Source organism: Neltuma alba, unplaced genomic scaffold (assembly GCF_004799145.2).
Source record: "Neltuma alba isolate B1F8T4 unplaced genomic scaffold, ASM479914v2 tig00005837_pilon, whole genome shotgun sequence".
NCBI lineage: Eukaryota > Viridiplantae > Streptophyta > Magnoliopsida > Fabales > Fabaceae > Neltuma > Neltuma alba.
The window spans coordinates 4,978-30,279 of record NW_021634250.1 but is presented as its reverse complement, the minus strand read 5'-3'; the positions used below and the strand labels follow the sequence as shown (position 1 = coordinate 30,279).

The 25,302-nt window shown below is 38.0% G+C and overlaps 2 protein-coding genes across 3 annotated transcripts in view; one reads left to right on the top strand and one right to left on the bottom strand.

Annotated features, from left to right (window-relative positions):
- The window catches only part of LOC114748857 (transcription initiation factor TFIID subunit 2), a 37,340-nt gene extending 19,969 nt beyond the window's left edge, over positions 1 to 17,371 (top strand). The window contains exons 11-25 of one of the 2 annotated variants that reach the window (XM_028937316.1): positions 1,844 to 1,912; positions 2,228 to 2,325; positions 2,411 to 2,755; positions 2,831 to 2,918; positions 3,908 to 4,033; positions 4,122 to 4,178; positions 11,548 to 11,627; positions 11,718 to 11,760; positions 12,923 to 13,009; positions 13,525 to 13,614; positions 13,836 to 13,894; positions 13,983 to 14,073; positions 14,153 to 14,318; positions 14,453 to 14,630; positions 15,811 to 17,371. In XM_028937316.1, the coding sequence (XP_028793149.1) occupies positions 1,844 to 1,912; positions 2,228 to 2,325; positions 2,411 to 2,755; positions 2,831 to 2,918; positions 3,908 to 4,033; positions 4,122 to 4,178; positions 11,548 to 11,627; positions 11,718 to 11,760; positions 12,923 to 13,009; positions 13,525 to 13,614; positions 13,836 to 13,894; positions 13,983 to 14,073; positions 14,153 to 14,318; positions 14,453 to 14,630; positions 15,811 to 16,960 (2,727 nt within the window). In that variant the 3' untranslated portion in view covers positions 16,961 to 17,371. Of the gene's footprint in view, positions 1 to 1,843; positions 1,913 to 2,227; positions 2,326 to 2,410; positions 2,756 to 2,830; positions 2,919 to 3,907; positions 4,034 to 4,121; positions 4,179 to 11,547; positions 11,628 to 11,717; positions 11,761 to 12,922; positions 13,010 to 13,524; positions 13,615 to 13,835; positions 13,895 to 13,982; positions 14,074 to 14,152; positions 14,319 to 14,452; positions 14,631 to 15,810 lie in introns of those variants that run through there. The other variant, XM_028937317.1, reaches the window with a different exon arrangement.
- A 2,357-nt stretch (positions 17,372 to 19,728) lies between these two features.
- On the bottom strand, positions 19,729 to 20,818 carry LOC114748861 (uncharacterized). The gene is made up of 3 exons (XM_028937331.1): positions 20,504 to 20,818; positions 20,110 to 20,413; positions 19,729 to 20,021 (listed from the first exon to the last, which is right to left on the bottom strand). Exons 1-3 carry the CDS (start codon positions 20,816 to 20,818, stop codon positions 19,729 to 19,731), a joined length of 912 nt encoding a protein of 303 aa, XP_028793164.1.
- Positions 20,819 to 25,302: the final 4,484 nt, after the last annotated feature.

The following is a 25,302-nucleotide window of genomic DNA, read 5'->3' as shown; positions in this document are numbered from 1 at the left end:
GAAAGAGTAGAAAAGTTGAAATCATAAAAAATGTCGATGATCATAAAACCAATATGAAACATGAAAAATACCAATAAAAATTGGACTAAAAAAATAATAGTTTCCACATAATATTAAAAAAAATAATAAAATAATAAACAATGTGTGTCTTTGTGTGTTGAGGCCAGGCGAGGTTAAGCAAGTATATAAACCTAGCCTAGTGGGCAAGACCAGGCTGACCAGGTCGTCTAACTACTTTCATAAAACCAATATGAAACATGAAAAATACCAATAAAAAATGGACTAAAAGATAATAGTTTCCACAAAATATTAAAAAAAATAAAAATTAATGTGTGTCTTTGTGTGTTGAGGCCAGGCTGGGTTAAGCAAGTATATCAACCGAGCCTAGTGGGCAAGACCAGGCTGACCAAGTCGCCTAACTACTTTCATAGCCCTATTGCAACAGAGCATTCAATGCCATTTTTTTAGTGTCAAAGATCTAAAAGATCTGACTCTAGAGGGAATCTTAGGTTTCCAAATTTTCTAAATCCTCAAATAAATGAAGAGGCGGTAATAAGGTGTTATGTCTCGTGGACCCTACTCTTACCTATTACTCTAAATGCCCAATCTCTGCAACTTACCCAGTTAGCTCCTAATTCCCTATATAACGTCAATCCTCCCCTTTCCAAAAACATAAAATCCCTGTCCTCATCAATACAAACTTAGAGAAAAATAGAACAATACATTCTTTTGAACTTAAAAAATGAAGGCTAAAATTACTGGAGTGGGTTGCAGGAAAGGTAGAAGCACTTGGCTCTCAGCCAACATCATATGGATGCTAGCCTAGTTGTATGAACCAGAACATTCCATTTCCATAAAAACTTCTAAGCCAGGAATGTTTGAAGCCCATTTTTATGGCCCACGGTCATCCAAGTTATATTAGAAGGGACTTGTTGGCTGCCACGTGGAGAACACTAAGGTAAAATCTAGAATACACCTTGCAATATTGAAACATTTGACTATGGAAATGCATAATCACTTATGTACTCACTAGGAGATGATTTAATAGGCACCAACAAACCGGAAATGCATAGCTGAAGGCCCTGTTCAACATGACAGAACTAAACACAAATTGATCGCCTTTTTATCAGGGAAAGCATTATGTTCGGTGCTTTTTAGCTGGCTTATATTGCTTCAAGAACTTAAGTTGCGAATGTCTTAACCATGGCTTTACCTAGATTTCGTGTCTAAGAACTTGAGTGAACTGGGTTTAATCAATACATTTTCCCTAACTTGAGGAGTGTTGGATTATGTGGTAAAAAAATCCAAGCAATCAGGGTTTACTTGTTTAATGAATTGAAACATAACAGATCTGGAAAATATTTCTAGAATCTGGCATATTCAATAGTTGACCCAAATAATCTCTTGAAGGCCTGATTTTTAGCGCCTCTTTCCTTTTTACTTACCAGCTTTATTTTCTTTTCTTCTTTAGGATTTAGCTGTTGGTATTTTATGTTGACATGATTTTCTTTTCTTCCCTTCCCTTCCCTGGAGCATGGCCTTCTGCCTCCAGGAAGTCTACCTATTTGTTCCGCTCTTTTCCTTTGTGATGTATGGGCTGTTAGCTTTCTTCAGGTATAAAATCCATGAATATCTCTGTACCCTGAATTCTTTATGTTATTCAGTTTGTATAATGGCATTCTATTGATCTCTTGCAATTTACGATCAGTATTGTTTGATTGTTGATCTATCATCGTCCTCCCCCCCCCCTCCTGGCGAAAGTTTTTCTTTGTTCTGTACGTTAGTTGCCCAAATGAGAGAGACCTGATGGTTATCATTATTTATATATCTTTTTTATCTGCAGATTTTGCAGACAATAGTTTCCCGGGCTCAAGATAAAACCCGTGCTGTGAAAACTCTTAGTACTAAGGAGGTGATTTGATTATATTTTTATATGCTCTGGACTACTTACCTGCACATAGAGATATAAAACACTTCCCATCAGCAAATTTGTTTATCCACTTTTTATTAAACTAGTTCAAACTCCCCCCACACATATGATCAAATGCAGATATTGGTTGAGCCTTCAATAATTAGTTATTCATACTAGGTTTTGGAATTGCTTATGTTTTATGACTATTATCATCACTGTTTGTTCAGCTGTATACGATCAGAAGTATTGATCTATTTTATCTATAGTTGATAGTTGATGTGTCATTTTGTCTGTTTTGATATATTTCATATGCAGTTTCGACATTTTGCCAATAAAGTGGGAAATCTGGAACGTCCTTTTCTCAAAGAATTCTTCCCTCGATGCGTTGGTTCTTGTGGATGCCCTGTTCTAAGGTGTAATATAAAGATGATACTTGTTAGTATCATTTAATGTCTCTTGTTTCCATGTGCTCACGTGGTACTCATTGTTTTTATCAAGGTTTGGGCTTTCCTATAACAAGAGGAAGAATATGGTTGAACTGGCAGTGTTGCGGGGTTGCACAGCATTACAAAATTCAAGGGCATCGATTCTTGATATTAATGCGGAAACTGAAAATCGTGATGGAGATGTTGGATGGCCTGGGATGATGAGTATAAGGGTCTATGAACTTGATGGCATGTATGACCATCCAATTCTACCTATGGCTGGAGAAGCATGGCAGCTATTGGAAATCCAATGCCACTCAAAGCTTGCTGCTAGGCGATTCCAGAAGCCTAAGAAATGCTCAAAACCTGATGGATCAGATGATAATGGTGATGCACCTGCCATTGATGTGCGCTCCAGGTAAATTGATTTCCATTTAGCTATTGTGATACTACTTATAATAGTTACTGACATTGTTCTTTCTGTGATATGCAGTTCTGAATCCCCTTTATTATGGATTAGGGCAGATCCTGAAATGGAGTACCTTGCTGAGATTCAGTTTAGTCAGCCAGTTCAGATGTGGGTAAGGATGACATGTTTGGCAATATTGGGCCTTTAATTTTCTCTCCTCTTCTTTTTGGGTTCACAGTCAACATTTTACTGTTTTAAATGTTCATTATGATGGATTTACCATTTGATTAGGATTTATTGTACATAATTCTGAGTTTGATTTTGTATTTATTTTGTAAGTATTAGTCATTATTACATTGTGTCAAACTCTCACTAAAAATATGTTCATTTAAATTAGAACCTGCTAATTGCTTCACTATAAACTAACCAAGCACACCTTTATTACGTACTGTAGTGCTACTACTCTATCTTTGAATTGAAGTTTGGTAATCTTCCCCATCAGTCTTTGGTGTTGACCGCCAAGAGGTCTTGCCTTGCCAAATAGGTCAGTCAAATAGTTATCTAAGGATATGATGGCAAATTGATTGAAACAAAAAAGTAAGATATGATGATGTTGAGATGAATTTGTGGCCATACAAGAAAGTTCATGATCCACAATTATTGTATTCTAAACAAAAATGTAAGCTATCGGTATTGTCTGATTGGTCATTTATTTTTGGAGCTCTTTGTATTGGAAGTTTACTAAATGGAAACATGTGAATTCACTTACCATGGTGGCTGTCTAGCTGGTAGAAGACACAGTCAAGCAAGCACTGCTTGAATTTTCCAAGTAGTGAAACAACCAAATGCAAAGTCCGCCTTGGAAGGTTATGGGATTCCATTCCTACCTGATCCATTCCTTTCTCTGTTTGTATGCCCTCTGTAATCATCTAGACCCTAAATTGGGCGCTTTCACTGGAACTCTGTCTTTATCAATTTTGAATACATTAGGGCCTAAATACATAAAATAAGCGACACCAACCTTTTTATAATGTAGTCACACTTAATCTTTCTTGTTGCTGGTTGTATTTCGTTCTCTGTTTCATTTTTATATCAATTTTTTTTTCTAGTATTGTCACTTTATTGATTATTGATTCTTGGCAATTTGATATCATTATTCAGATTAATCAATTAGAGAAGGACAAAGATGTCATTGCTCAAGCTCAAGCAATCGCAACCCTAGAGGCATTACCCCAGATATCATTTGCTGTTGTAAATGCCTTAAATAACTTTCTCACTGACTCCAAGGTTTGGTTGCTCTCTGTTTTGTCACATTTTCAATAATTATTTTTTATCCTAATCTAATATTTGGTTCTTTTTTCCTCCATAACTCAAGGCTTTTTGGAGAGTTCGGATTGAAGCTGCATTTGCATTGGCTAGTACAGCATCTGAGGTATTTAAATGATTGGTTACCTTATGTAGCATGAGTTGTGAAATATCAAACAATTGCAGTATGTGTAATTGTAAGCGTGTTAAGCATTAGATAGTCAATTCTTGGTTTAACCATCTTCAAGTGGAATTTCTATGTCTTGTTTGCTTTGCCATATAACGAGTCTGCTTACTGTTAGAAATGCACTTGGAAGATAATGAATTCCAAATAATTTGTGTATAACAGTTCTGTGTTTTATTGATAATGGGAGAAATAGAAGAGAGTAAATCTAATCAAATCGCCTAAATCTCTACTGTAATCTTGAAAATAAAGACTGAGATAAGGATAACAATTACAAATCTGATTTACTACTCAATTAATTCAGTGATTTTCCAGGTTCCGTTCTTTTGTAGGGCCCTTAATTCTTCTTCTATAGACTACTTTCATTTAGGATGAGAAATGGCTTCCACATAACTCTCGCCTATCTTTTCCCTTTCAACATTCGCCACAAAAGTTTTCAGGCGAGGAGAAAGTTTCTTATATGAAACTAATGAAACAAACTCCAGAAAATAGGTGTTATTCAGTGATAAAAGACACTCCACATAGTATATGTCTTATGGGGCATAACTTAAGCAAAGGAAAACAACTCCTCATCGTGCATTCAAGATGCACAGAAGCTCTCCCAATTCACTCGTCAGACTTTTCATACCCTCTAAAAGAACCAGATCGTGTTATACTGCCCTCCCTTTCTTTCTCACTAACTGTCAATTAGGAAATACCACATGCCATCGCTCACAAGGGAATTAGAAAATATCACAAGTCCCCACACTCCCAAGGGACGCACCCCACATATCAATTAACCCTACGTTCAATGGAAACATACCTAGTAATAGGGTACTTAGTATAGCTTCTCTTCCCCTTTCTTGGAGCAATAGACCAGCGTAAATTCTCAAGACTTGCCTTGGGTACAGAATCATGGTTTTACATTGGTATAGCGTGGAATTGTGGGGAAAATTATATTTCTCATTCATACCCTAGGAGTGATACACACCAATATCTACAGAGGAAAGAAATAAAGGTAATAAAACCTGATAAAGACTCATAATGACTAATGAAGCCGTACAATAAAGAGCAGATATTTCCACACAGTTCCTGCTTGCTTAAACAACTTTCAAAGGCAGGTTTGAGCGATCTTTTTCTTAATACATCTGCAACTTGAAGATTGGGAGGTAGATAAGTCAAAAATATGATTTCTTCAACTTTTTATTTGATGAAATGTCTATCCACCTGCACACGTTTAGATCTCTCGCGTTGAATCAGATTTAAAGCCATGCTTATAGTGGCCATGTTGTCAAAATAGAGCTTTAGTGGTAAATCAATGCTGACTTGTATACATTGAGATTGTAATTTAGAGAATGAAAATACGATATTTTATTCATATTCTGAAGGGGTATATATATACACAATATAGGAGCCTAGGCATTAATGGCTCATTACTAGAAAATAATATCATATCGTATCCTATATACTAATTACAGGATATTCACATATCTTATAATATCTCCTATAATATCTTTACACTCCTCAAGTTGGAGCATAGATGTCAATCATGCCCAACTTGTTACAAAGATATTCAACTTGAACCCCATTAAGAGCTTTGGTGAGGAGATCACCCAATTGATCATTGAATCTGACATGTCCTATAGAGATGAAGCTTTTCTTGAGCTTGTCCCGAACGAAATGATAGTCAATCTCAATATGTTTCATACGTTCATGGGATACTGAATTCGAAGCTATGTGTAAGGTTGCTTTATTATTACACCATAGCTTTGTTGGTAATGAGGTTTTAAGACCAACCTCTTTCAGTAGCTGATATATCCAGACTATCTCACATACAGATTGTGCCATGGCTCTATATTCTGTTTCTGCACTCAATCGTGACACCACATTCTGTTTCTTGCTTCTCCAAGACACCAAATTGCCTCCTGCAAAAACACAGTATCCTGTAGTGGATCGTTTCGTGGCTTTCGACCCACCATGATCAGCATCACAAAAGCACTCAATGTCTGTATGACCATGATTCTTGTACAATATCCCACGACCCGGGGATCCCTTCAAGTAATGTAACACATGCTCTAAGGTTTCCCACTGTCGGATAGTTGGTGTAACCATAAATTGGCTAAGGACACTCACTGGATAAGTGATATCAGGACGGTCACTGTAAGGTAATTCAACTTTCCAATCAGTCTCCTATACCTCTCTGGATTTTCAAACGGCTTGCTCTTAGCAGCATTATCAGGATTTTCACATGGTATACTACCATCAGCATTAAGCCTAGGATTATAGACTATAGGGAAGTTGGTTGGGGCAGCCCTTAGTTTTCCTGTTTCTTTCAGCAGATCAAGAACATACTTTCTCTGAGTTAATAAGATGCCTTTCTTGCTCCTTATGACTTCAATCCCCAGAAAGTACTTCAATGAACCCAGATCCTTCGTTTGAAAGTGAGTTAAAGAATGACTTGAGTGATGAGATCCCCGAGGCATTACTCCCTGTAATCACAATGTCATCGACATACACAACCAATAGAATTATGCCGGCACTTGTTCGCTGATAGAACACAGAATGATCACACTTACTTTGGCACAGGCCAAAGTTCTTCACAACAATACTAAATTTGTCAAACCATGCCTGAGGACTTTGCTTCAAGCCATAGAGAGATTTCCTAAGGCGACACACTTTCCCACACTCCCCCTGAGCAACAAAACCCGGTGGTTGCTCTATGTACACTTCTTCAAAGAGTTCACCGTTTAAGAAGGCATTTTTGATATCTAATTGATGGAGATCCCAACTATAAGTAGCGGCCATGGAGATGAACAGACAAACAGAGGAGAGCTTCGCCACGGGGGAGAAAGTCTCAGAGTAGTCAACACCATACTTTTGAGCATAGCCTTTAGCAACGAGGTGAGCCTTAAGGCATTCAAGTGTACCATCAACCTTAATTTTAGGGGTCAACACCCATTTACACTTAATAGCTTTCTTTCCTGCCAGTAGATCCACTAAGGTCCACGTGCCAGCACAGTGAAGGGCTGCCATCTCTTCTTTTATAGCAGTACGCCAACCCGAGTAGGACAAGGCTTTATGAAGGGACTTAGGTACTGAAATAGTGTCTAAAGAGGCAATGAAGGCACGAGAAACAGAGGAGAGGTGGTTATATGAAACAAAGGAAGAAATAGGATGGGCACAAGTACGTTTACCTTTGCGAAGGGCAATAAGCAAATCAAGGGAGAAATCTGGATCTGGAACAAGAGGTGTCTCAGAGTCAAGTGAGGAATCGGGATCTAGACCTGGAACAGGGTCAGGCTCAAGGTGCGGGATGCTCTCTTCAGGATCTAATGACGAAGCAGATAATGGTGGAGCAGAATTTGGCACAGTAGCAGGATTAGTTTCCTTCAAACGTTTGGTGTAAACCCGAGACAAAGGTGGTTGACCAGATGCCAATATGGGAGCTGGTGCCAGTGGTGGGGTTGAACTGACAGAATATGCCAGAAGGGTATCCTCCTCCGTCGATGGAGAAGGTGAAGCGGAAGCGTTAGATGCAAAGTATGCAACAGATTTCTGAAAAGTGACATCGACAGAAACTAGATAATGATTCAGAGTAGGAGAGAAACACCAATAACCCTTTTGAACTCGAGAGTAGCCAAGAAAGACACATTTAAGAGACTTAGGGTCCAATTTGGAGACAGTGGGACGCACATCCCGAACAAAACACACATCCAAAGATCTCAGGATTAATTGGAAACAAAGCTTTGGAAGGAAAGAGAGTGGTGTAGGGAATGTTACCATCAAGGACAGAGGAGGGCATGCGATTAATAAGAAAGCAAGTTGTGGAGACTGCATCTGCCCAGAATGGTTTTGGAACCTACATTTGAAATAAAAGTGCACAGGCCACCTCTAATGAGTGATGATTTTTTCTTTTGGCAATACCATTCTGAGCAGGTGTATCCACACAGGAAGATTGATGAAGAATGTCGTGTTGAAGCATAAAAGAGCGAAAGGATTCAGAAAAATATTCTTTAGCATTATCACTGCGCAAGGTGTGGACAAGAGTATTGAATTGATTTTTAATTTCGGCAACAAAAGCACAAAAGTGAGAGAACAGCTCGGAACGATTTTTCATTAAATATAACTAAGTGGTACGGGAATAATCATCAATAAATGTGACTATTTAAAACTAGCTTTGGACTCAACTGGACACGAACCCCAAACATCGGAGTGCACTAATTCAAAAGGGGACGAAGCCTGTTTATTGACTCTAGACACTAATGGCAGATGATGATGTTTAGCAAATTGACACGACTCAGAATCTAAAGACGACAAATGCTGAAACTGAGGATAAACCTTTTTCAAAGAAGATAAAGATAAATGACCCAAACGATAATGTGCTTCAAACGGAGTGACACCACCAATACAAGCCACCACAGGAGACCCCTGGTCATTAAGGAAGTAATGTCCGCCAGATTCGTAACCCCTACCAATAATCTTCTTCATCAAAAGATCCTGTATCAAGCAATGGCCAGGAAAAAGTGAGACCCAACAATTTAATTGGCGAGTAAGTTTACTAGGGGACAAAAGGTTAAAAGCAAGATTAGGGACATTGAGTACAGATTTTAAATGAATAGAAGAAGTAGGTTCAACAGTGCCAGATCCAAGGACACGAGAATGGGAACCATCCGCAATGGTGATAACAGAAGGCTTGGCATAAGAATTATAATTGGAGAAGAGATGACGGTTACGTGTCATGTGGTCAGTAGCACCAGAGTCTATGATCTATTTGGAGGAAGAGACAAGGGCAGTAGCCTCATTACCTGTTGCAATAGCAGCACTCATGGGGGGATTTGCAGACTTTAATTGAGCATACTCGGCAGTCGAGATAGTAACTGTGTCATTGGCTGTTGTGGCCACATGTGTAGAGCTTTGTCGTTGTTTGTTTTGCAGCTTACAACACGTATGTTTAGTTTGTCCCGATTCCTTACAGTAGTAACATATCACTTCCTTGGACTCTTGATTAGTACCCCCTGGTTTCGAAACACTACGATTAGGGAGCCCTCGATTGTCACTCTGGCCTCAACTGAGTAATGCACTAGTAGGTGTAATGGGAGTTGATGAAGGGTTTTGTTCAGTTCTCAGTACACAAGAGAAAGCTTCTTCAAGAGAGGGGATCTCAGATCCAGATAAAATTTGAGATCGAGCAGCCGCATTCCGAGGTGGTAGTGTAGTCAGAAAACTCATGGTGGCCATCTACTCTCAGTGAGACACATTAGCTTTCCTATCATTAGAAATAGGCATAAGAACATTGAGCTCTTCATAGGTGCTTTTAAAATCCATAAAGAAGGCTGTGAGGGGACAGTCATTCGGCATCTCGAACCGATGAAAAGATCTACAGACCTCGTAAATACGAGAGATATTGTTCTTGTCTGAGTATAAAAGTTTCAAATAATCCATTAGTTCTTTAACAAATTCACAATGAGTAATAGAAGGCATGATCTCACTGTTAATAGAGTTACGAAGTTGTAACAGAAGTCGTGCATCATCTCTTAACCACGACTTGCGAGAGGCATCCTTGTCTTCGAGAGGATTGTCAGTCAAGTGATCTTCCTTCTCAATACTCCGAAAATAAATACGAATAGTCTTACTCCAGTCCAGATAATTTTTCCAAGTTAATTTGTGTTTAGTAATCTTAGTGACTGCTGGAACCACCTCAAAAACAACAGACTTGTTATCACCCATTAGGACAATAGTTTTAACAGCAACACTAATCAACCAAATTGATCACACTAGGGACCACAAAAGAAAACAGATCTAAATTCCACAAACCAGAGTGCCAACGCTTTATCAGGAAGCCAAAGTGCTCTGAATCACAACAAACAATGGGACCCAGGAAGTAGAAATAGCAGGGGTGGGTCAGAGAGGGCGAGGTGGACTAACTGAGGAGAGACAACGTAGGAAAACGCTGCAGACACAACAGCACGTGAACAGTGCAGCGGCTGGTGACGGCGGGTGAAGGCCACGTGCTGCTCGGATGACAATGAGACTCCGATGGATGGCCGATCGGGAACTTGTGACCTCCTCTGACCGGCATGTGTTCACTGTAGAGGTCGGGAAACTGAAGCTCTGTGGCAGCTTCATGAACAGTAGCAGAGACGCACAGTGGAGGTTGAAAAAAATATTTTAACCCTAAAAAAACCTGCTTTGGTACCATGTAATTTAAAGAATGAAAATACTATATTTTATTGATATTCTGAAGGGGTATATATATACACAATAGAGGAGCCTAGACATTAATGGCTCATTACTAGAAAATAATATCATATCGTATCCTATATACTAATTACAGGATATTCACATATCCTATAATATCTCCTATAATATTTGTACAGAGATGTAATCTGCTATTTGGAAATAAGAAAAAAAAAGGGTATTTTTTCCCTCTCAAGTTCACAATATCAAGGCAGTTTAACCGAGCTACTACACATCTCTCTCACATAACAAACTACCTTTAATATCTGGAACATATAAGACATTCTTCAGAAGAATATTTGCAGATGTTATTCATCAGGAGAATGTTTTCAGAAGTAACCATAGTGTTGAACCCATTACTTTTGCATATTGCCCATTAGCCATAGATTCATGCTCAAAATACTTGTTAAATTCAGAAAAGCATTCTTTAAGCCCTTTTATGTGATCAGTTGCGCTAGAATTCACCACCCAAATGTTCTTGGGTGTGACCATACCACTGAGAGGATGAGTAAGAGCTGTAACTGCTTGTGCCAAGGTAACAAAAGGGGTAAAATTTTGCAGAAACAGATTTGGATGCAGCGTTAAGTTTCCAGTATCTTCTGCAGAGCCAGAAGCTCTTCAATGCTCCACGATCCACTTTCAGACTCTACCGTACCAAGGCTCTGATAGCATGAAATAATTTGTGTACAATAGCTCTGTGTTCATTGATAGAGAATGATTACGTATATAGGAGAAATAGGAGTAAATCTAATCAAATCATCTAAATCTCTCCCATAATTATGAAAATACAGATAATTATTACAATTCTGATTTGGAAAACAATAACGGAATATATAAGGAATACTAGGTTATATCCTAAGTGGGCCCATAGAGGGCATCAGGCCCACTTCCAACAGAATTGAACTCCGGTGTTGGCAAGTCTAGCTTACTGGCAGATTAGTGACCATAAAGTTCATGGAATGTTAACTAAAATCAAAATCTGGAAACTATTTGAACTCTGCTTTCTTCTACTACATTAAAGAAAATAAAATGTTGATAATTGTCCTCTTTCAATCATGACGTGACAGAAAACTCTGACATTGTTTCTTGTTAGCAGGAAACAGATTGGGCTGGTCTAATCCATTTGGTGAAATTTTATAAGAGCCGTAGGTTTGATCCTGACATTGGACTCCCAAAGTAAGGCTTTTTAAATTCTGTTCTCTCTTTCTCTCAGTTAATTTGAACAATATGAAGTGACAATGGTTGGTTGTGTACTCCTCTTGCCAGGCCAAATGACTTTCATGATTTTGCCGAGTATTTTGTTCTTGAGGTAATGCAAGGAGGTAGGATGTGTATTTATGTGATATGATTGAGTGTTTATGCTTGTTTGAACACTATGTAGCATGTTTTGATGGACCATGATATTGCGTTGTCATTCAGCTAAAAGTAGAATTATTCCACTAGAAGTAGAGCTGCCCACTCTATAGGCTTATCTATAATGCCAATACCCCATTTCCACATAGACCTTCACGCTTCAGTGGGAGCTTGTGCTTAAGAAAGTTCAAAGCTGAAGGTTGATGGGGTTGAAAGTCCTTTGCAACATCTATGGGATTAGTATATGTAGCGATCACCAATGAATTACTGATCAAAATTGAGAATCCAAATCTTTTCCTGGTTTTTGCACCCCATCCACTTCCAGCATCTTCCTCACCTGATTTCTGAAGTTGAGAACTTTGTGTTAAAAAAAAAAAAAATCTTGCTTTGAAATTGATTGTCATTTAATTGATGATATCTATCTCGAACCATAACCCTTGCTGCATCAATTTCAATGCCCAACTATCTGATGTCCTTACAAAAGCATTAAGAGGAACTTGCATTTTCTACGTTTGCAACAAGCTGGGCGCATATGACCTGTAGGCTTCAAGTTGAGGGGAAGTGTTGATAATCATTTATTTACTATTTGTTATGATTGATGGTGGTCAATTAGGGAGATTTGTTCTCTCCAACTACAATTCCATTCTCATGCTTTCTCTCTTTCTCTTTAGTGTGAATAGATTGCAAATTATAATTTTGAATATGAATTCGATGCTAAAGAATAGACCAAATATGTAACTTCACGAGCTATTGGGGAGCTATGAAGGAGAGAGGTAAAGTTGACCTTATTAAACTCAATGCTAAAGTCAAGAGAGTATGGTTTTGGCCATGTCATGGATAGAATACACTGATGCCGCTAATCATAATGCGCAGATCCACGTGATATGTCTAACTGTTGTATCATCAATGATGGGCTAAATCTTTACAATGTATACAATTAATCCAATGCTCATTTGTTCAAAATCCGCTTAGAGCTGACGTCCTCAACCTTTGTGGTGCCCTTGATAAATTTGATATATCTAAATGGCATGGATATTCACCCACTAGTTCCTAAACTCCACTGTGTATGTTTTAATCAAATTGCTAACCCATCTATTGATTGATTTGTTATCTTCCAGGCTATCCCACATGCCGTAGCTATGGTCAGAGCTGCTGACAGGAAAAGCCCAAGAGAGGCTGTGGACTTTGTTTTACAGCTATTGAAGGTTATTGTTTACTTATTTTTTCCACTATGAGTAGATCTGCAACGACAGCCACGAAACAAAAGAAACCAATCATAATTTATTTATGATGTATTATAGGTTAGTTTATAATATTAATCTGAGGACCTGGGCCTAGATTAGGATATATTTTGTTTTAAATATATTGAACTGAAATAATTTTTTGTTAGCCTTCAAACTAATGGTAATGGGCTTTAAGCTGTGTTGTTGTTTGGCGTTTATCTAAGTTGGATTTTTTATTTATAATGTATATACGTTAGAATACGTTAATTTTAAATTTGGAGATGTCCATGACTGCAACATAAATTTGAAATTCAACGGAGATTTACTGACTTTTTGACGCAATGCATCATTTATGGCTGCTTCCTATTGCCACGCATGTGACAAACCACTGTAGTTATACTTTATTATGACATCGTGTATCTTCTCTGGAATTTTCCTTAAATTTTTAGACTGTACTTCAACTGAGAAATTCCCTCTTATTATCTTATTTGTGGCAGTACAATGACAACAACGGGAACCCCTACTCAGATGTCTTCTGGCTTGCTCAATTGGTCCAGTCAGTTGGTGAACTTGACTTTGGGCAGCAGGTTGATGGATTTGATTATTCTTATTGACTATGATTGCTAGACTGCTGTCGCAACCTTCTATTAGATAATATTCTGTTATGATTTTGTCTTTTGTCTAGTCAGTCTAAAGTGTAGTTGTCAAAACTGTCTCATTTACTTTTCAGAATCTTATTATTCACAATGAATCATATAGCCATTATGCCAACCATATTGGCCATCTTTCTGACTCAAACTAATGACAGAGTATTCTCGTTTTATCATCACTCCTGAAGCGCATTGACCGGCTCCTACAATTTGACAGGTCAACAACCACATTCCCAACTATGTAGTGTATTTCATCAAATTTATTTGTAATGGTATCTTATTTCTCTGGAAATGACTTGTACCAGACTCATGCCGAGCTACAACGGAGTCCTGACTATTAGTTGTATCCGAACCTTGACACAAATTGCATTAAAGCTTTCCGGATTCATTCCCCTTGTAAGTTTGTCCTTATTTTTCATCAACCTGCTTATTGAAGCTGTGCATGGTCATAAGTAATGCTTGAGATTTACCACAGGATCGTGTCTATGGACTTATAAAACCTTTTCGGGACATAAAAGTAATGTGGCAAGTTCGTATTGAAGCAAGCAGAGCACTCCTTGATCTTGAATTCCATTCCAAGGGAATTGATGCAGTATTACTATTATTTATCAGATATGTGGAAGAGGAGCTTTCCCTAAGAGGTGGTGCATCCTTTGTGACCAAGATTCTAGTCTTCTGCAAGAATTATTCTTCCTATGTTCCTTGATGGTTTTTCCTTCATTTTCATTTTCTTTCCTTGATCATTTTTCTACAAATTTACATTCCTTGATTGCAGGGCAGGTAAAACTGGCCATTCATGTTATGCGGTTATGTCAGATGAGAAATGATTCCGGTGATGAAATTTCAAGCCAAACATTTGTGGCTTTGCTTTGTTTGCTTGAAGGTCGTGTATCATTCAATAATGTCTTCCTCCGTCACCACTTGTTCTGCATATTACAAATTCTTGCGGGAAGGTAGGCATATGGCTAATGCATAGTCCTTGAAGAAAAAGTTAATCAAGTACATATATAAGTGAAATTGACTTGATTATGTAGTTGATCTTCTGTATGGATATTGCATATATCTGCTTATGACAAGATTGATAGTCTAGAGATTGAGTAATTGCTTACTCATTAAGAGGGAACTTTCCTTTTTTTTTTTTTTTGGGGTAAACAGGAAGCTTCTTTTTTCTTCTTTAAGGAAAACCTCTTCCTTTTTTATTTTTAAACTTCTTTCTTTGTATTTTTTTCTCTTTATTGGAGGCCACCAAAGATTTTTCACCCTTCTATAGCTATCTATTTTGGTGATTTTTGTAACTAACTAAATTAGTATAATTTGAATGTCACTAGAAATTTGTGAGCTGTTAGTTTGTGAGTTACATCTTTTTATCCTATTTATAAATCACTTCCAACATATTTCACTGGAATTAAGAAAAATCTTAAACCTCATTGAGTCTATTTTAGAATTTAACAATTTTCAACTTTATCCTTATTTAATATATACACTTTTCAAGAAACTAACAATTTACATAATAATAAATGAAGGGTAAAAGAGTAAATTCATGTTAAAAGTTTGGTGAAGTGACCTATAAATAGGATTGAAAAAAACCTTCTCTACCTTATAAATAAAACCAGAAGAGTGTCCTGATTATTTATCTGATATAAGTGGAAGGCTGCTTTTGTTCAACATGTTTCAAGTGCTCTCATATTCGGAGGCTAGCTATTCCTTAGTTCCACGTAGGCTCTTTTGGTGCAATGCTTTGGGAACCTTTGCCTGTCTTCCTCCTTGTCTTGTTAAATGATATGTATTTGATATTGCTTTAGCCTAGATCATTTTATCTTCCTAAGATACAATTAGCATATACTTCGGCAGTTTGTATTGGGTATTTGAAATTTGAAAGTTTCTTAATATTGTTTATAGGAAATCAGATCCAATATGGAATCCTGTTTTTATATTTAATTTTAATGCACTTGATGAAATGAACTTCAGTGGAGCGTCCTGTGTTTAACATGAATGTCTGCTTTTAATTGATGATTTCTGATCTTAGATCTGTAGTTACTTTTTCTCACAAAAAATATGTAACTTTTGTTCATATATTTTGGGTGAAAAAGAAAGCAAACTAATTATGAATGTAATCTGTGCTTCTGCCTTTAGACCACCAACTCTGCATGGAGTACCCAGAGAAAATAAAACATTGCAAATGAGTCTTGTGGAAAATTGCAGCGATCAGAGAAACATGCTTGTTCTTGATCCAGTAAGTAAACCTCCTGAATTGCCTTGCTCTACCCAAAACCTGACAGAAGACTGGGGCTTGGTAGAGGGTTTCAAGGCCACACTTGAAGAAGCACCTGGGAATACAGACCCTGAACCTCTCAAAGATGTGGATGTCAAAACTCCAAAGGATTCACCCATTGAGGCTCCCAAAGAACTGCTGCAGGACTTACCAATGGAAATTCCCAGTGAAGTTCCTAAGGAACTTGATGCTGCACTCCTTGGCCAAGAGCGGAAAAAGCCAGTTGTTAAAATCAGAGTCAAACAATCTTCAGCTGCCAGTAGGGCTGACACTGATAATCAAATGGCTGAACGATCGTTAGGTGGCCGCAATGAAATTGATCATGCAGCTAGCAGTTCAGTGTCTGTAGATGCACCCCCAAAAAATTTTGGGGAGACGCTGAGTAATCACAATGTTGAGGAAGTTAATTCTTGGCATGACCATGGTTCACGCTTGACTGCCAGCATTGGTAGTGCCAAATTCTTGAGTGATGGTGATGAACTGTTCAAAGAACTCCAATGTACTGCTGACTCAAGTGTTGTTTTTTCACCTCGGCCTTTGGATCCCTCATCATCTAGCATTATCCAGGACAACAATATTGATGCTGATGCTCGCCGTTTTGTCAGCCTCCGAACTCTTTCAGTTGCAGACTCATTAGCTGGAAATGTTTCTTTGCATGGGAAAGGAAAAAAGAAAGGCAAGGAAAAGAGACGGAAGCAAGAAGACCATAAAGGGCACCATGATGATCCAGAATATTTGGAAAGAAAACGATTGAAGAAAGAGAAAAAACGGAAGGAAAAAGAGATGGCAAAACTGCAGGGTGATGAAGCGAAGAAATCTTTGGTAGAATTTTCTAGTAAGAAAGAACCACCTGGGACTGAATTTGCTACACAAGAATTGAAAGCAACTGAACCTAGTGCATCTAAAGCAGAAGCTAGAAAGGTTGATACCAAGCCGGAAGCGTCAGAAGGTACTTCTGCTGCACCAAAATTTCGAATCAAAATTAAAAATCGGGTCCTGAGTAAGTCATAGAAAATTCTCTTACATCTCTTGGGTTATGGTTATCTGTTCCAAATCCGGCACAGTAGGTGTAGAGATAACACGGATACTGGAATTGTTGATTGTATGAGCTTTTTCCTTGTTGATTGCCCTTTCATCTGGTCATGTTATGTAGATATATCATTGAAAAAGACAGTCATGGCATTCAAACTTTAATCAACGGATAGGATCTTGCTTTTCCAATGTACCTTTTTCCTGTTTCTGCGTCAGAAGGTAGAAAGGACTAGTAGTTAACTTTCGAGTGAGTAATTGTGTATAATTTGTTACGTGTATTGTTCACTCGAATGGCTTAAATATAGCATCAAAGTACTCAAATTCCAAGGTGACAAATACTTCGCCTTGCATCTTGGTTCCACTGCTACTTGAAATATTACAAATTTACCATGTCCTACAGATGTTTCCTGAAGACTAATTGAAGTCGTGGTTAAAATATTAGACGACGCGTGCAAATTTTTATGTTTGTTTTCTCCGGCCAAGTTTCTTGGGGTTCGTAGGAAGTGTTATAGACAATTTGGGCTTATTTGAGGGGGCCCAATGAGGCCCGTAGGAAAAACAAAGGAAAAGCTTCTTCCGGGTAGTGGGATTAGGGGGTGTTTGGACGAAGTCACACCATGGTTTGGAGAATAGCTTCTGGAGAATTGATTCTGGAGAGAATAGATTTTGAGAGAATAGGTTTTCTGAAAAAGTGATTCTGAAAAAGTGAGTGTGTTTGGATAGGTTTTGTCAGAAGTGCTTTTTACATGTAGAAATTACAAAAAAGGACATAAGTTTAAATGATAATTACATATAAGATATATTTCATAATATATGTTTATTTGAAGTAAATTAATAATATTAATAAAAAAATTTAATACGTATATAAATTAATAAAATAAATAAATATTTTTTGGAAAATAATTTAATAAAATAATTAAATATGTATATATATTAATAAATAATATATATTAATAAAATAATTAAAATTAATACGCATATTTTTTAATAAAGTAATTAAATATGTTTTTTGTAAAATAATTAGTTTTGCCAACAAAAAATATGATCATTTCTTAAAGATTTTAAAGATGAAAAAATCCCATAATTTTTTTTTCACAAAATTAAAGAAGCACACAAAAAAATTTCATATCAATTGTCTTAATAATAGAGGTTGGAACGAAAAATATTTGTCCAAGTATTTTTTTTTTAACAACACATTACATTATCTGAAAAGAAAGAAGGAAATAAAAAAAGACATGACTATTCTCGTATATAGTGAATAATTTGATCTCTTATGGAGTCACGAAGTCGAGCCATATGAGATGAAGATTCTATTGATGAAGGTATATGTGAAGATCCAACTCCATCATCATCGTTATTTTCTTCTGCATAAGAACCTTCTTGTTCAAACTGAATAAAACCAGGATCAGAAATGGATGTTGATCTAATGAAGTTATGTATGGCCATTGTTGCACAAACAATTTGAACCTGTGTTGGAAAGTCATAGCTCGGCATGTTTCCTAAAATTGCAAACTTACTCTTCCAAACTCCAAAAGTTCTTTCAATAGTGCTTCGTAGACTTGAGTGCAAATAATTAAACGCCTCATTGTCATTTTCAAGTGCAGATGACCTTCGAAAATCAGGGAGATGATAGCGTTCACGTCTGTAGGGACCAAGGTATCCCACGGGTGTCGGATAGCCAGCATCCACCAAATAATATTTGCCTACATGAAATATATGATTGGTGTCAATAAACTTTGTTTTGTAACAGTATCGCATAAATAAATTGCAGCAATTTAAAATATACCTTGATGCGGATGGGGAAAGTTCATGGAAGGAGTTGTGAGAGCGTGGTCAAATATACGAGCATCATGCGCACTACCTTCCCATCCGGCTAATACAAAAGTGAAGCACATGTCCCAATCGCAAACCGCCATTACATTTTGCGTCACTCTTCCTTTTTGGTTAACAAATTTTGTTTGCTCAGTTGCATTAACAACGCATGAAATATGTGTTCCATCAATTGCTCCAATAGCATGTTTGAAAAAGGGCCAGTATCGACCACCGGGCTGTATTTTTGAATGCAAATGCTGAAATGTTGGATCTTTTGGTTTGATATTGGACATAGCAAGTCTACAGCATGCCAGTAAGACATTATGGAAATGTCTACTAATTGTCTCCCCCGAATGCTGAAATCTTTCTTGCTGCATCCTACTACTAAGCGCATGGCCAACGGTATTTAAAAACATTGCAACCATTTCATGTATCCCAACATTTCTAGTTTCCGTAAGACCGTGTTGCTGCAATTCTGTGCAAAGACTGAAAAACACTTCCCTTTCCATCCTAAACATGTTATAACAACGGGTGGAATGGCCTTGTAAAACGTCCCTTACCCATGCCTTGCCTGTATAAATACTTGTGTGCTGGGGCTCTTTACACAAATGAAGAGAAGCGTATCCACCAACTGCTACTGCAACTTGATTAATCCGTTTGTTCCGTCGTTTACAATACTTTTCCGCAATTTTAATTTCATCAGTCATTTTTTGTCTTGTCCTGTGCACATAGATATAAAATTCAGAAATCCTCATATGAAATTAGTAAACATTTAACAAGGAAATAAGTTGTCTAATTCCTAAAGAAGTTTAGCAGTCACATAATACAATAGTGCTGGTTACATCATTCCTAAAAACATATGCAAATTATCACAGTCATCTCCTGAATAACACAAAAAGTAGTCAAATACTATGATAAGCAACACAAATGAAGTCTCAATATTTAGTTGCGTGCTTCAAGAAGATCAGGAGTCTTTCCCTCTTGTTCTTCAGAGTCACATACATCTCCCTTGCAGCTTGCTCCCTCATAAGGAGTGTTGTGCACCGGCCAAACAAATCAGGATCATCAACAACTTCATCAACTTCGTTAAGGTGCTCCATGACTCCCGCAATTGACGTCTCATAAGCACGTGCTTCTTCTTCTATCTTCCTAGCACGTGCTTCTGAAATCTCTTCATATTCACGCTGAGAATCATTTTCATTTGCCTGAGCTATCTTGCTTAATGCATCTGCTATTTTCATAGTGGCAGTGTTCTTCTTCTTCATGGATTCACCCTTTTTTTTTAACCCCTAATGAGCTACTAGGTCGACTGCCACCTGTGCTTCTACCCCCACGACTGTTTTCCCGTCTCATCCCAGTGTTGCCTCCACTTCCTCCACTATTGTCATTGAATGTGACCGAATTAAACTCTCCGCTTATCCCAATTAGTGCCCCCAATATTTCATCACTATCTCCAGACCCTTCTTCCATATCATTTTCGGGAACTCCTTCGCTTGGAAGCGTCATGGAAGAAGGTGCCCATGACTGTGGTCCAGTTGCAGCGACAGACCCAAAGAGTTGAGTCAATTCAGCCCGAAATTGAAGTCCTCTTTCTCTAAATTTCTCGTAGCCTGGAACTTCCTGCGCATTCAACACCAAAAATATTCTTTATTATGAGAAAAAATGTTAACATCAGAGAAATTGCAAGCTCAAATGAAGTTAAATGATTACCACTATTTTCCTCTCCCACCAATCATCAGGGGCACTAACTGTATTCCTTTCCGCATCCCACCCCAAACCTGTCTCACGGAGCAGCCTATCCCATAACTGCCACTCCTTTCGCAGAGAGTCAAATTTGTTCTTTAATTGGATTTTTGTATAAACTCTCCCAGTCTTTGCGGTGAAGTTGTCCTCAAGACTTGACCAAGCAGGCTTGGTCAAGCTAGTTCCTTTTCTTCCCCCTTTCTCAACTTCTTCAATGCATAGGTTAATAAAGACTTTTGTGGCTCTTATATCCCACGAAGCTTTTCCATTTTGTTTACTCATGATGCTATGGACCAATTACAACATTTCAGTTATCACAAGTTCAACCCAAAAAACATACCATTCAATTCGGAGATATGATATAACATGCATAGTATTTAACAAGTATAGCCATATGTTCTATACCATTTATGTCAAGTTAATTGAAGTACAACATTAAGGTCAACAAAACAGATCCTTTGTCTTCAATAAAGCACAAAAAATGAGAACTAATCAACAAAAGAGTGCAGCAACCGTGAACAAAAAATTCCAAGCAACCGTTTCAGCTACTCTTATTCCAAAAAATTTCACCTTTACAGAAAACTGGTATATGCTATAGCGACAGGACATTTTACAATACGTGAGAAAAATTTCAATGTTCTGTGTCCAAAATAAAATCCAACAAAAATAATATAAGATCAACAAATAAGAATTCCAGCAGCACAAACATCCACAACCGACCAATGCTCTGCCTCTCATACCCACACAGACGAAGCCACACGATGTCTCTCATACACACACACGAAGCCACACGATGCTCGGTCTGTCATACGCACACACACAAGCCATAGCCAGTCACAAATTCCCGAACAACCATACTCGTACACACACACACAATTCTGATCAATTGTTCCAGAAGGGCCGACGGCAACTCACTCTGGCAACAAGTCGACTGGAGTTTCTGAAGGCACGACGGCAGTTCAACGATGGCAACAACCTTGGTCGGGTTTCGGACAGGACGACGGCAACTCACCGGATTTGATCAACCCACATGATGCTTTGTCTCTCACACACACATACACGAAGCCACAACCAGTCACAACCAAGCGAACACCCAAGAGTTTCACCGAAGAAGAGGAGAGAGCTCACCTGAAACGCTAGATCTGAGCAATGGAACCAGACACGGTGACCTCAGCAAACGATGACCGAACGAACTGAACACGGAAGAAGATCTTGTTAATCGAATGTGTGATAAAATTTCAGAACGAGCGACAGAAACTCACCGGTGGCAACAAGTAGACTGGACTTTCAGCACGGGTGACGGCAACTCACAACCTTGGTCGAGTTTCGGAAGCTACGACCCAGTGGCAGCAAGTTCGATCTAGAGGCAGGCAACTCACCGGTGGCACAAAGTCTTGGTCGACTTTCTCAGAAGGGGCGACGGCAGATGCAAGCTGAGAATGGGAGAAGAGGACGGTCAAATTGATCGATTTTCTCAGCAGGGGCGACGGCAGATGGAGAATGGGAGAAGAGGAAATTGTCGATTTTGGAGAGAAGGGGCGACGGCAGATGCGCAGCTGAGAGGGAGAAGAGGATGGTCAGTTCGGTCGAATTTCTCAAGGGCGACGGCAGATGCGCAGCTGAGAGGGAGAAGAGGATGGTCAGTCTCGATCGAATTTCTCAGGGGCGATGGCAGATGCGCAAGCTGAGAGGGAGAAGAGGATTGTTCACCGTTCAGTGCTCTGACAATAATAATTATTACTGTAACGACTAGTTTTCAATCTTCAGAAGCGAAAAATTCTAGCTTATCGTGAAACCTTGGTTTGGCCGTGCAAAACCTTGGTTTTCTCTGAAACCTTGGTTTTGCAAAAAATGAGGGTGTTTGGCAATCTTTTTACCCAAACCATGGTTTGGGCCTCAGAATTGATTCTACACAGATTGCCAAACACCCCCTAGGTCCTCATTCGGTGGTCGTCCTCGGACCGTTTAAAATTTGATCTAAATGGTTGATATTTAAATTTTTTAATTTGTAATTTTTTTCAATAGTAAATTAATTTTTTTTAAGAAGTGTCAATTATAAAATTATCTTTATTTTAAATTAAGTATCTCTTAAAATAAAAAAAAGTATTTAAAATATATTTAATTAAAGAAAAAGGTAATGCTTGTTGGGAAAAAGACACAGATATCTAGAATCATGAAAATCCAAATCAAATTCCTGAATTTACAAAATCCTAAATTAGTTTCAAAAGGTATTAACATGGAATTTTAAAAGTTGGTCAATTTATTTTATTACACTTTACAAAAAGAACCAATGAAAAAAATAAAACCAAACCGGTCTGGTTTAAGTCCTAAACTGGCCCAGGATCAAACCGGTAAAAAACCAGCATAATTACCCGTTGGTTGACATGGGTTATCTGGTTTACTTTTTTTAATCTTTCACATTACAAAAAGGGAAAATGCCAGAAAAATGCACCTCCAACTCCAAAAGCCCAAAAACGTCCGCCGAATTTCAGTATTCCCATTTTGGTACCAGCAGACCATTCTGGGATTATTTTCTTAGACAAAAAGACCAAACCGCCCTCAGTGTTATTTTAAACAAAAGGTGGGAACAGAGGCGGTTTTTCGACTCTCTCATTCTCGACCCCTGTTGCAGCCGACGGAGCGAAGAAGAGAGGAGAAGAGAGCGGAGGAGGAAGCTACTACCGGCGTCGAAGAAGAGAGAAGAGACGAAGGAAGAGCGTTTGGTGGTCACCGTCGAAGAAGAGAAAGGAAAAGAACGACGGAACGGCTACATTGCGGCAATCGATCGAAGGTGAGGAAGAGAGAAGAGGAGGAATTTGCGGTGAGACAGAGGTAAGTTTGTTAACATTTCTTCCTTCTCTGTGTTTGTTCAAGTTATATATTTGATACTGCTACTACTTTTAAGATGTCGATCGAATGTGTGTGAGAGGGAGTGGGCGGTTTCTGGAGATGAAAATGACAAAGTGAATGTGCAGAAAGTGGAGGACCCAACTAGATTGCTTGCATTTCACCATATGATGACTGATATACTTTCAGGAGTGTGGACCACATACACAGCCCACAGCCCCGTACCTTTTCTTTTCTTGTTAATGATTTCACTGTTTCATCACTACTTTATCTCTACCTTTTTGTTCTTTTCATTCACATTTCCCACTCCTCCAGCCCAGCCACCAAGCTATTCCTGTCAGCTTAATTAACATCGATGACACTGTTATCTCTATGGACAATAATTGTCTTTCATCTATTAGCCTAAGTAAAGTGCATATTAGTATAATTGTATAGTTTGATTTAAGGTATGAATCGCAGTGATGGTGTGGGGGAGTGTGTATAAGGGTGTAGAGGGGGCCAAACTTAAAATAATTATTTGAAAAAAAGGTGAATGTACCCACTGTCATGTAAATATATATATGTTGTTAATCCCTACACTGGAGTTGTAAAATTGTAACCGAAGTTGGAGAAAAGGGTTTGTGTTTTCTTGAAAATGCTGTTGTGAATAGCCATACTGAAGTTGTAAAAGTATATGTAGATGTTGTTAAGCCGTACACATGGGTTGTAAAGTTGTAACCGAAGTTGGAAAAAGGGGTCTGTGTTTTGTTGAAAATACTGTTGTGAATAGTCATACTGAAGCTGTAAACATGTATATAGATGTTGTTAATACCTACACCGAAGTTGTAAAATAGTAACCCCGAAGTTGGAAAAAGGGGTCTGTGTTTTCTTCAAAATGCTGCTGTGAATAGCCATACTGAAGTTGTAAATACTTATATAGATGTTGTTAATCCCTACACTGGAGTTGTAAAATTGTAACCGAAGTTGGAGAAAAGGGTTTGTTTTCTTGGAAATGCTGTTGTGAATAGCCATACTGAAGTTGTAAAAGTATATATAGATGTTGTTATTCCGTACACAAGGGTTGTAAAGTTGTAACCGAAGTTGGAAAAAGGGGTCTGTGTTTTGTTGAAAATACTGTTGTGAATAGTCATACTGAAGCTGTAAACATGTATATAGATGTTGTTAATACCTACACCGAAGTTGTAAACTAGTAACCCCGAAGTTGGAAAAAGGGGTCTGTGTTTTCTTCAAAATGCTGCTGTGAATAGCCATACTGAAGTTGTAAATACTTATATAGATGTTGTTAATCCCTACACTGGAGGTGTTAAGTTCTAACCGAAGTCGGAAAAGGGGGTTTGTTTTCTTCAAAATGTTGTTGTGAATAGTCATACTGAAGTTGTAAATATGTATATAGATGTCGTTAATCCCTACACTGGAGTTGTAAAGTTGTAACCGAAGTTGGAAAAAGGGGTCTCTGTTTGCTTGAAAATACTGTTGTGAATAGCCATACTGAAGTTGTAAACATCTATATATATGTTGTTAATACCTACACCGGAGTTGTAAAATAGTAACTCCGAAGTTGGAAAAAGGGGTTGTGTTTTCTTGAAAATGCTGTTGTGAATAGCCATAATGAAGTTGTAAATACTTATATAGATGTCGTTAATCCCTACACTGGAGCTGTTAAGTTCTAACCAAAGTCGGAAAAAGGGGTCTGTGTTTGCAACAAAATGTTGTTGTGAATAGTCATACTGAAGTTGTAAATACTTATATAGATGTTGTTAATCCCTACACTGGAGGTGTTAAGTTCTAACCGAAGTCGGGAAAAGGGGTTTGTTTTCTTCAAAATGAAGTTGTAAATACTTATATAGATGTTGAAATAGTTGTGAATAGCCATACCGAAGTTATAAATAACTATATAGATGTTGTTAATCACAAGTTCC

Bases quoted from the DNA above. Each gene is read 5' to 3' on its own strand.
- LOC114748861 (XM_028937331.1), bottom strand. From the start codon at position 20,818: ATGAGTAAACAAAATGGAAAAGCTTCGTGGGATATAAGAGCCACAAAA. The intron at 20,414-20,503 runs GTAATCATTTAA...TTGAATGCGCAG, and splicing joins GGTGGGAGAGGAAAATAGTG to GAAGTTCCAGGCTACGAGAA. The intron at 20,022-20,109 runs GTGGCAGTCGAC...TGAAAATAGCAG, and splicing joins TCGTGGGGGTAGAAGCACAG to ATGCATTAAGCAAGATAGCT.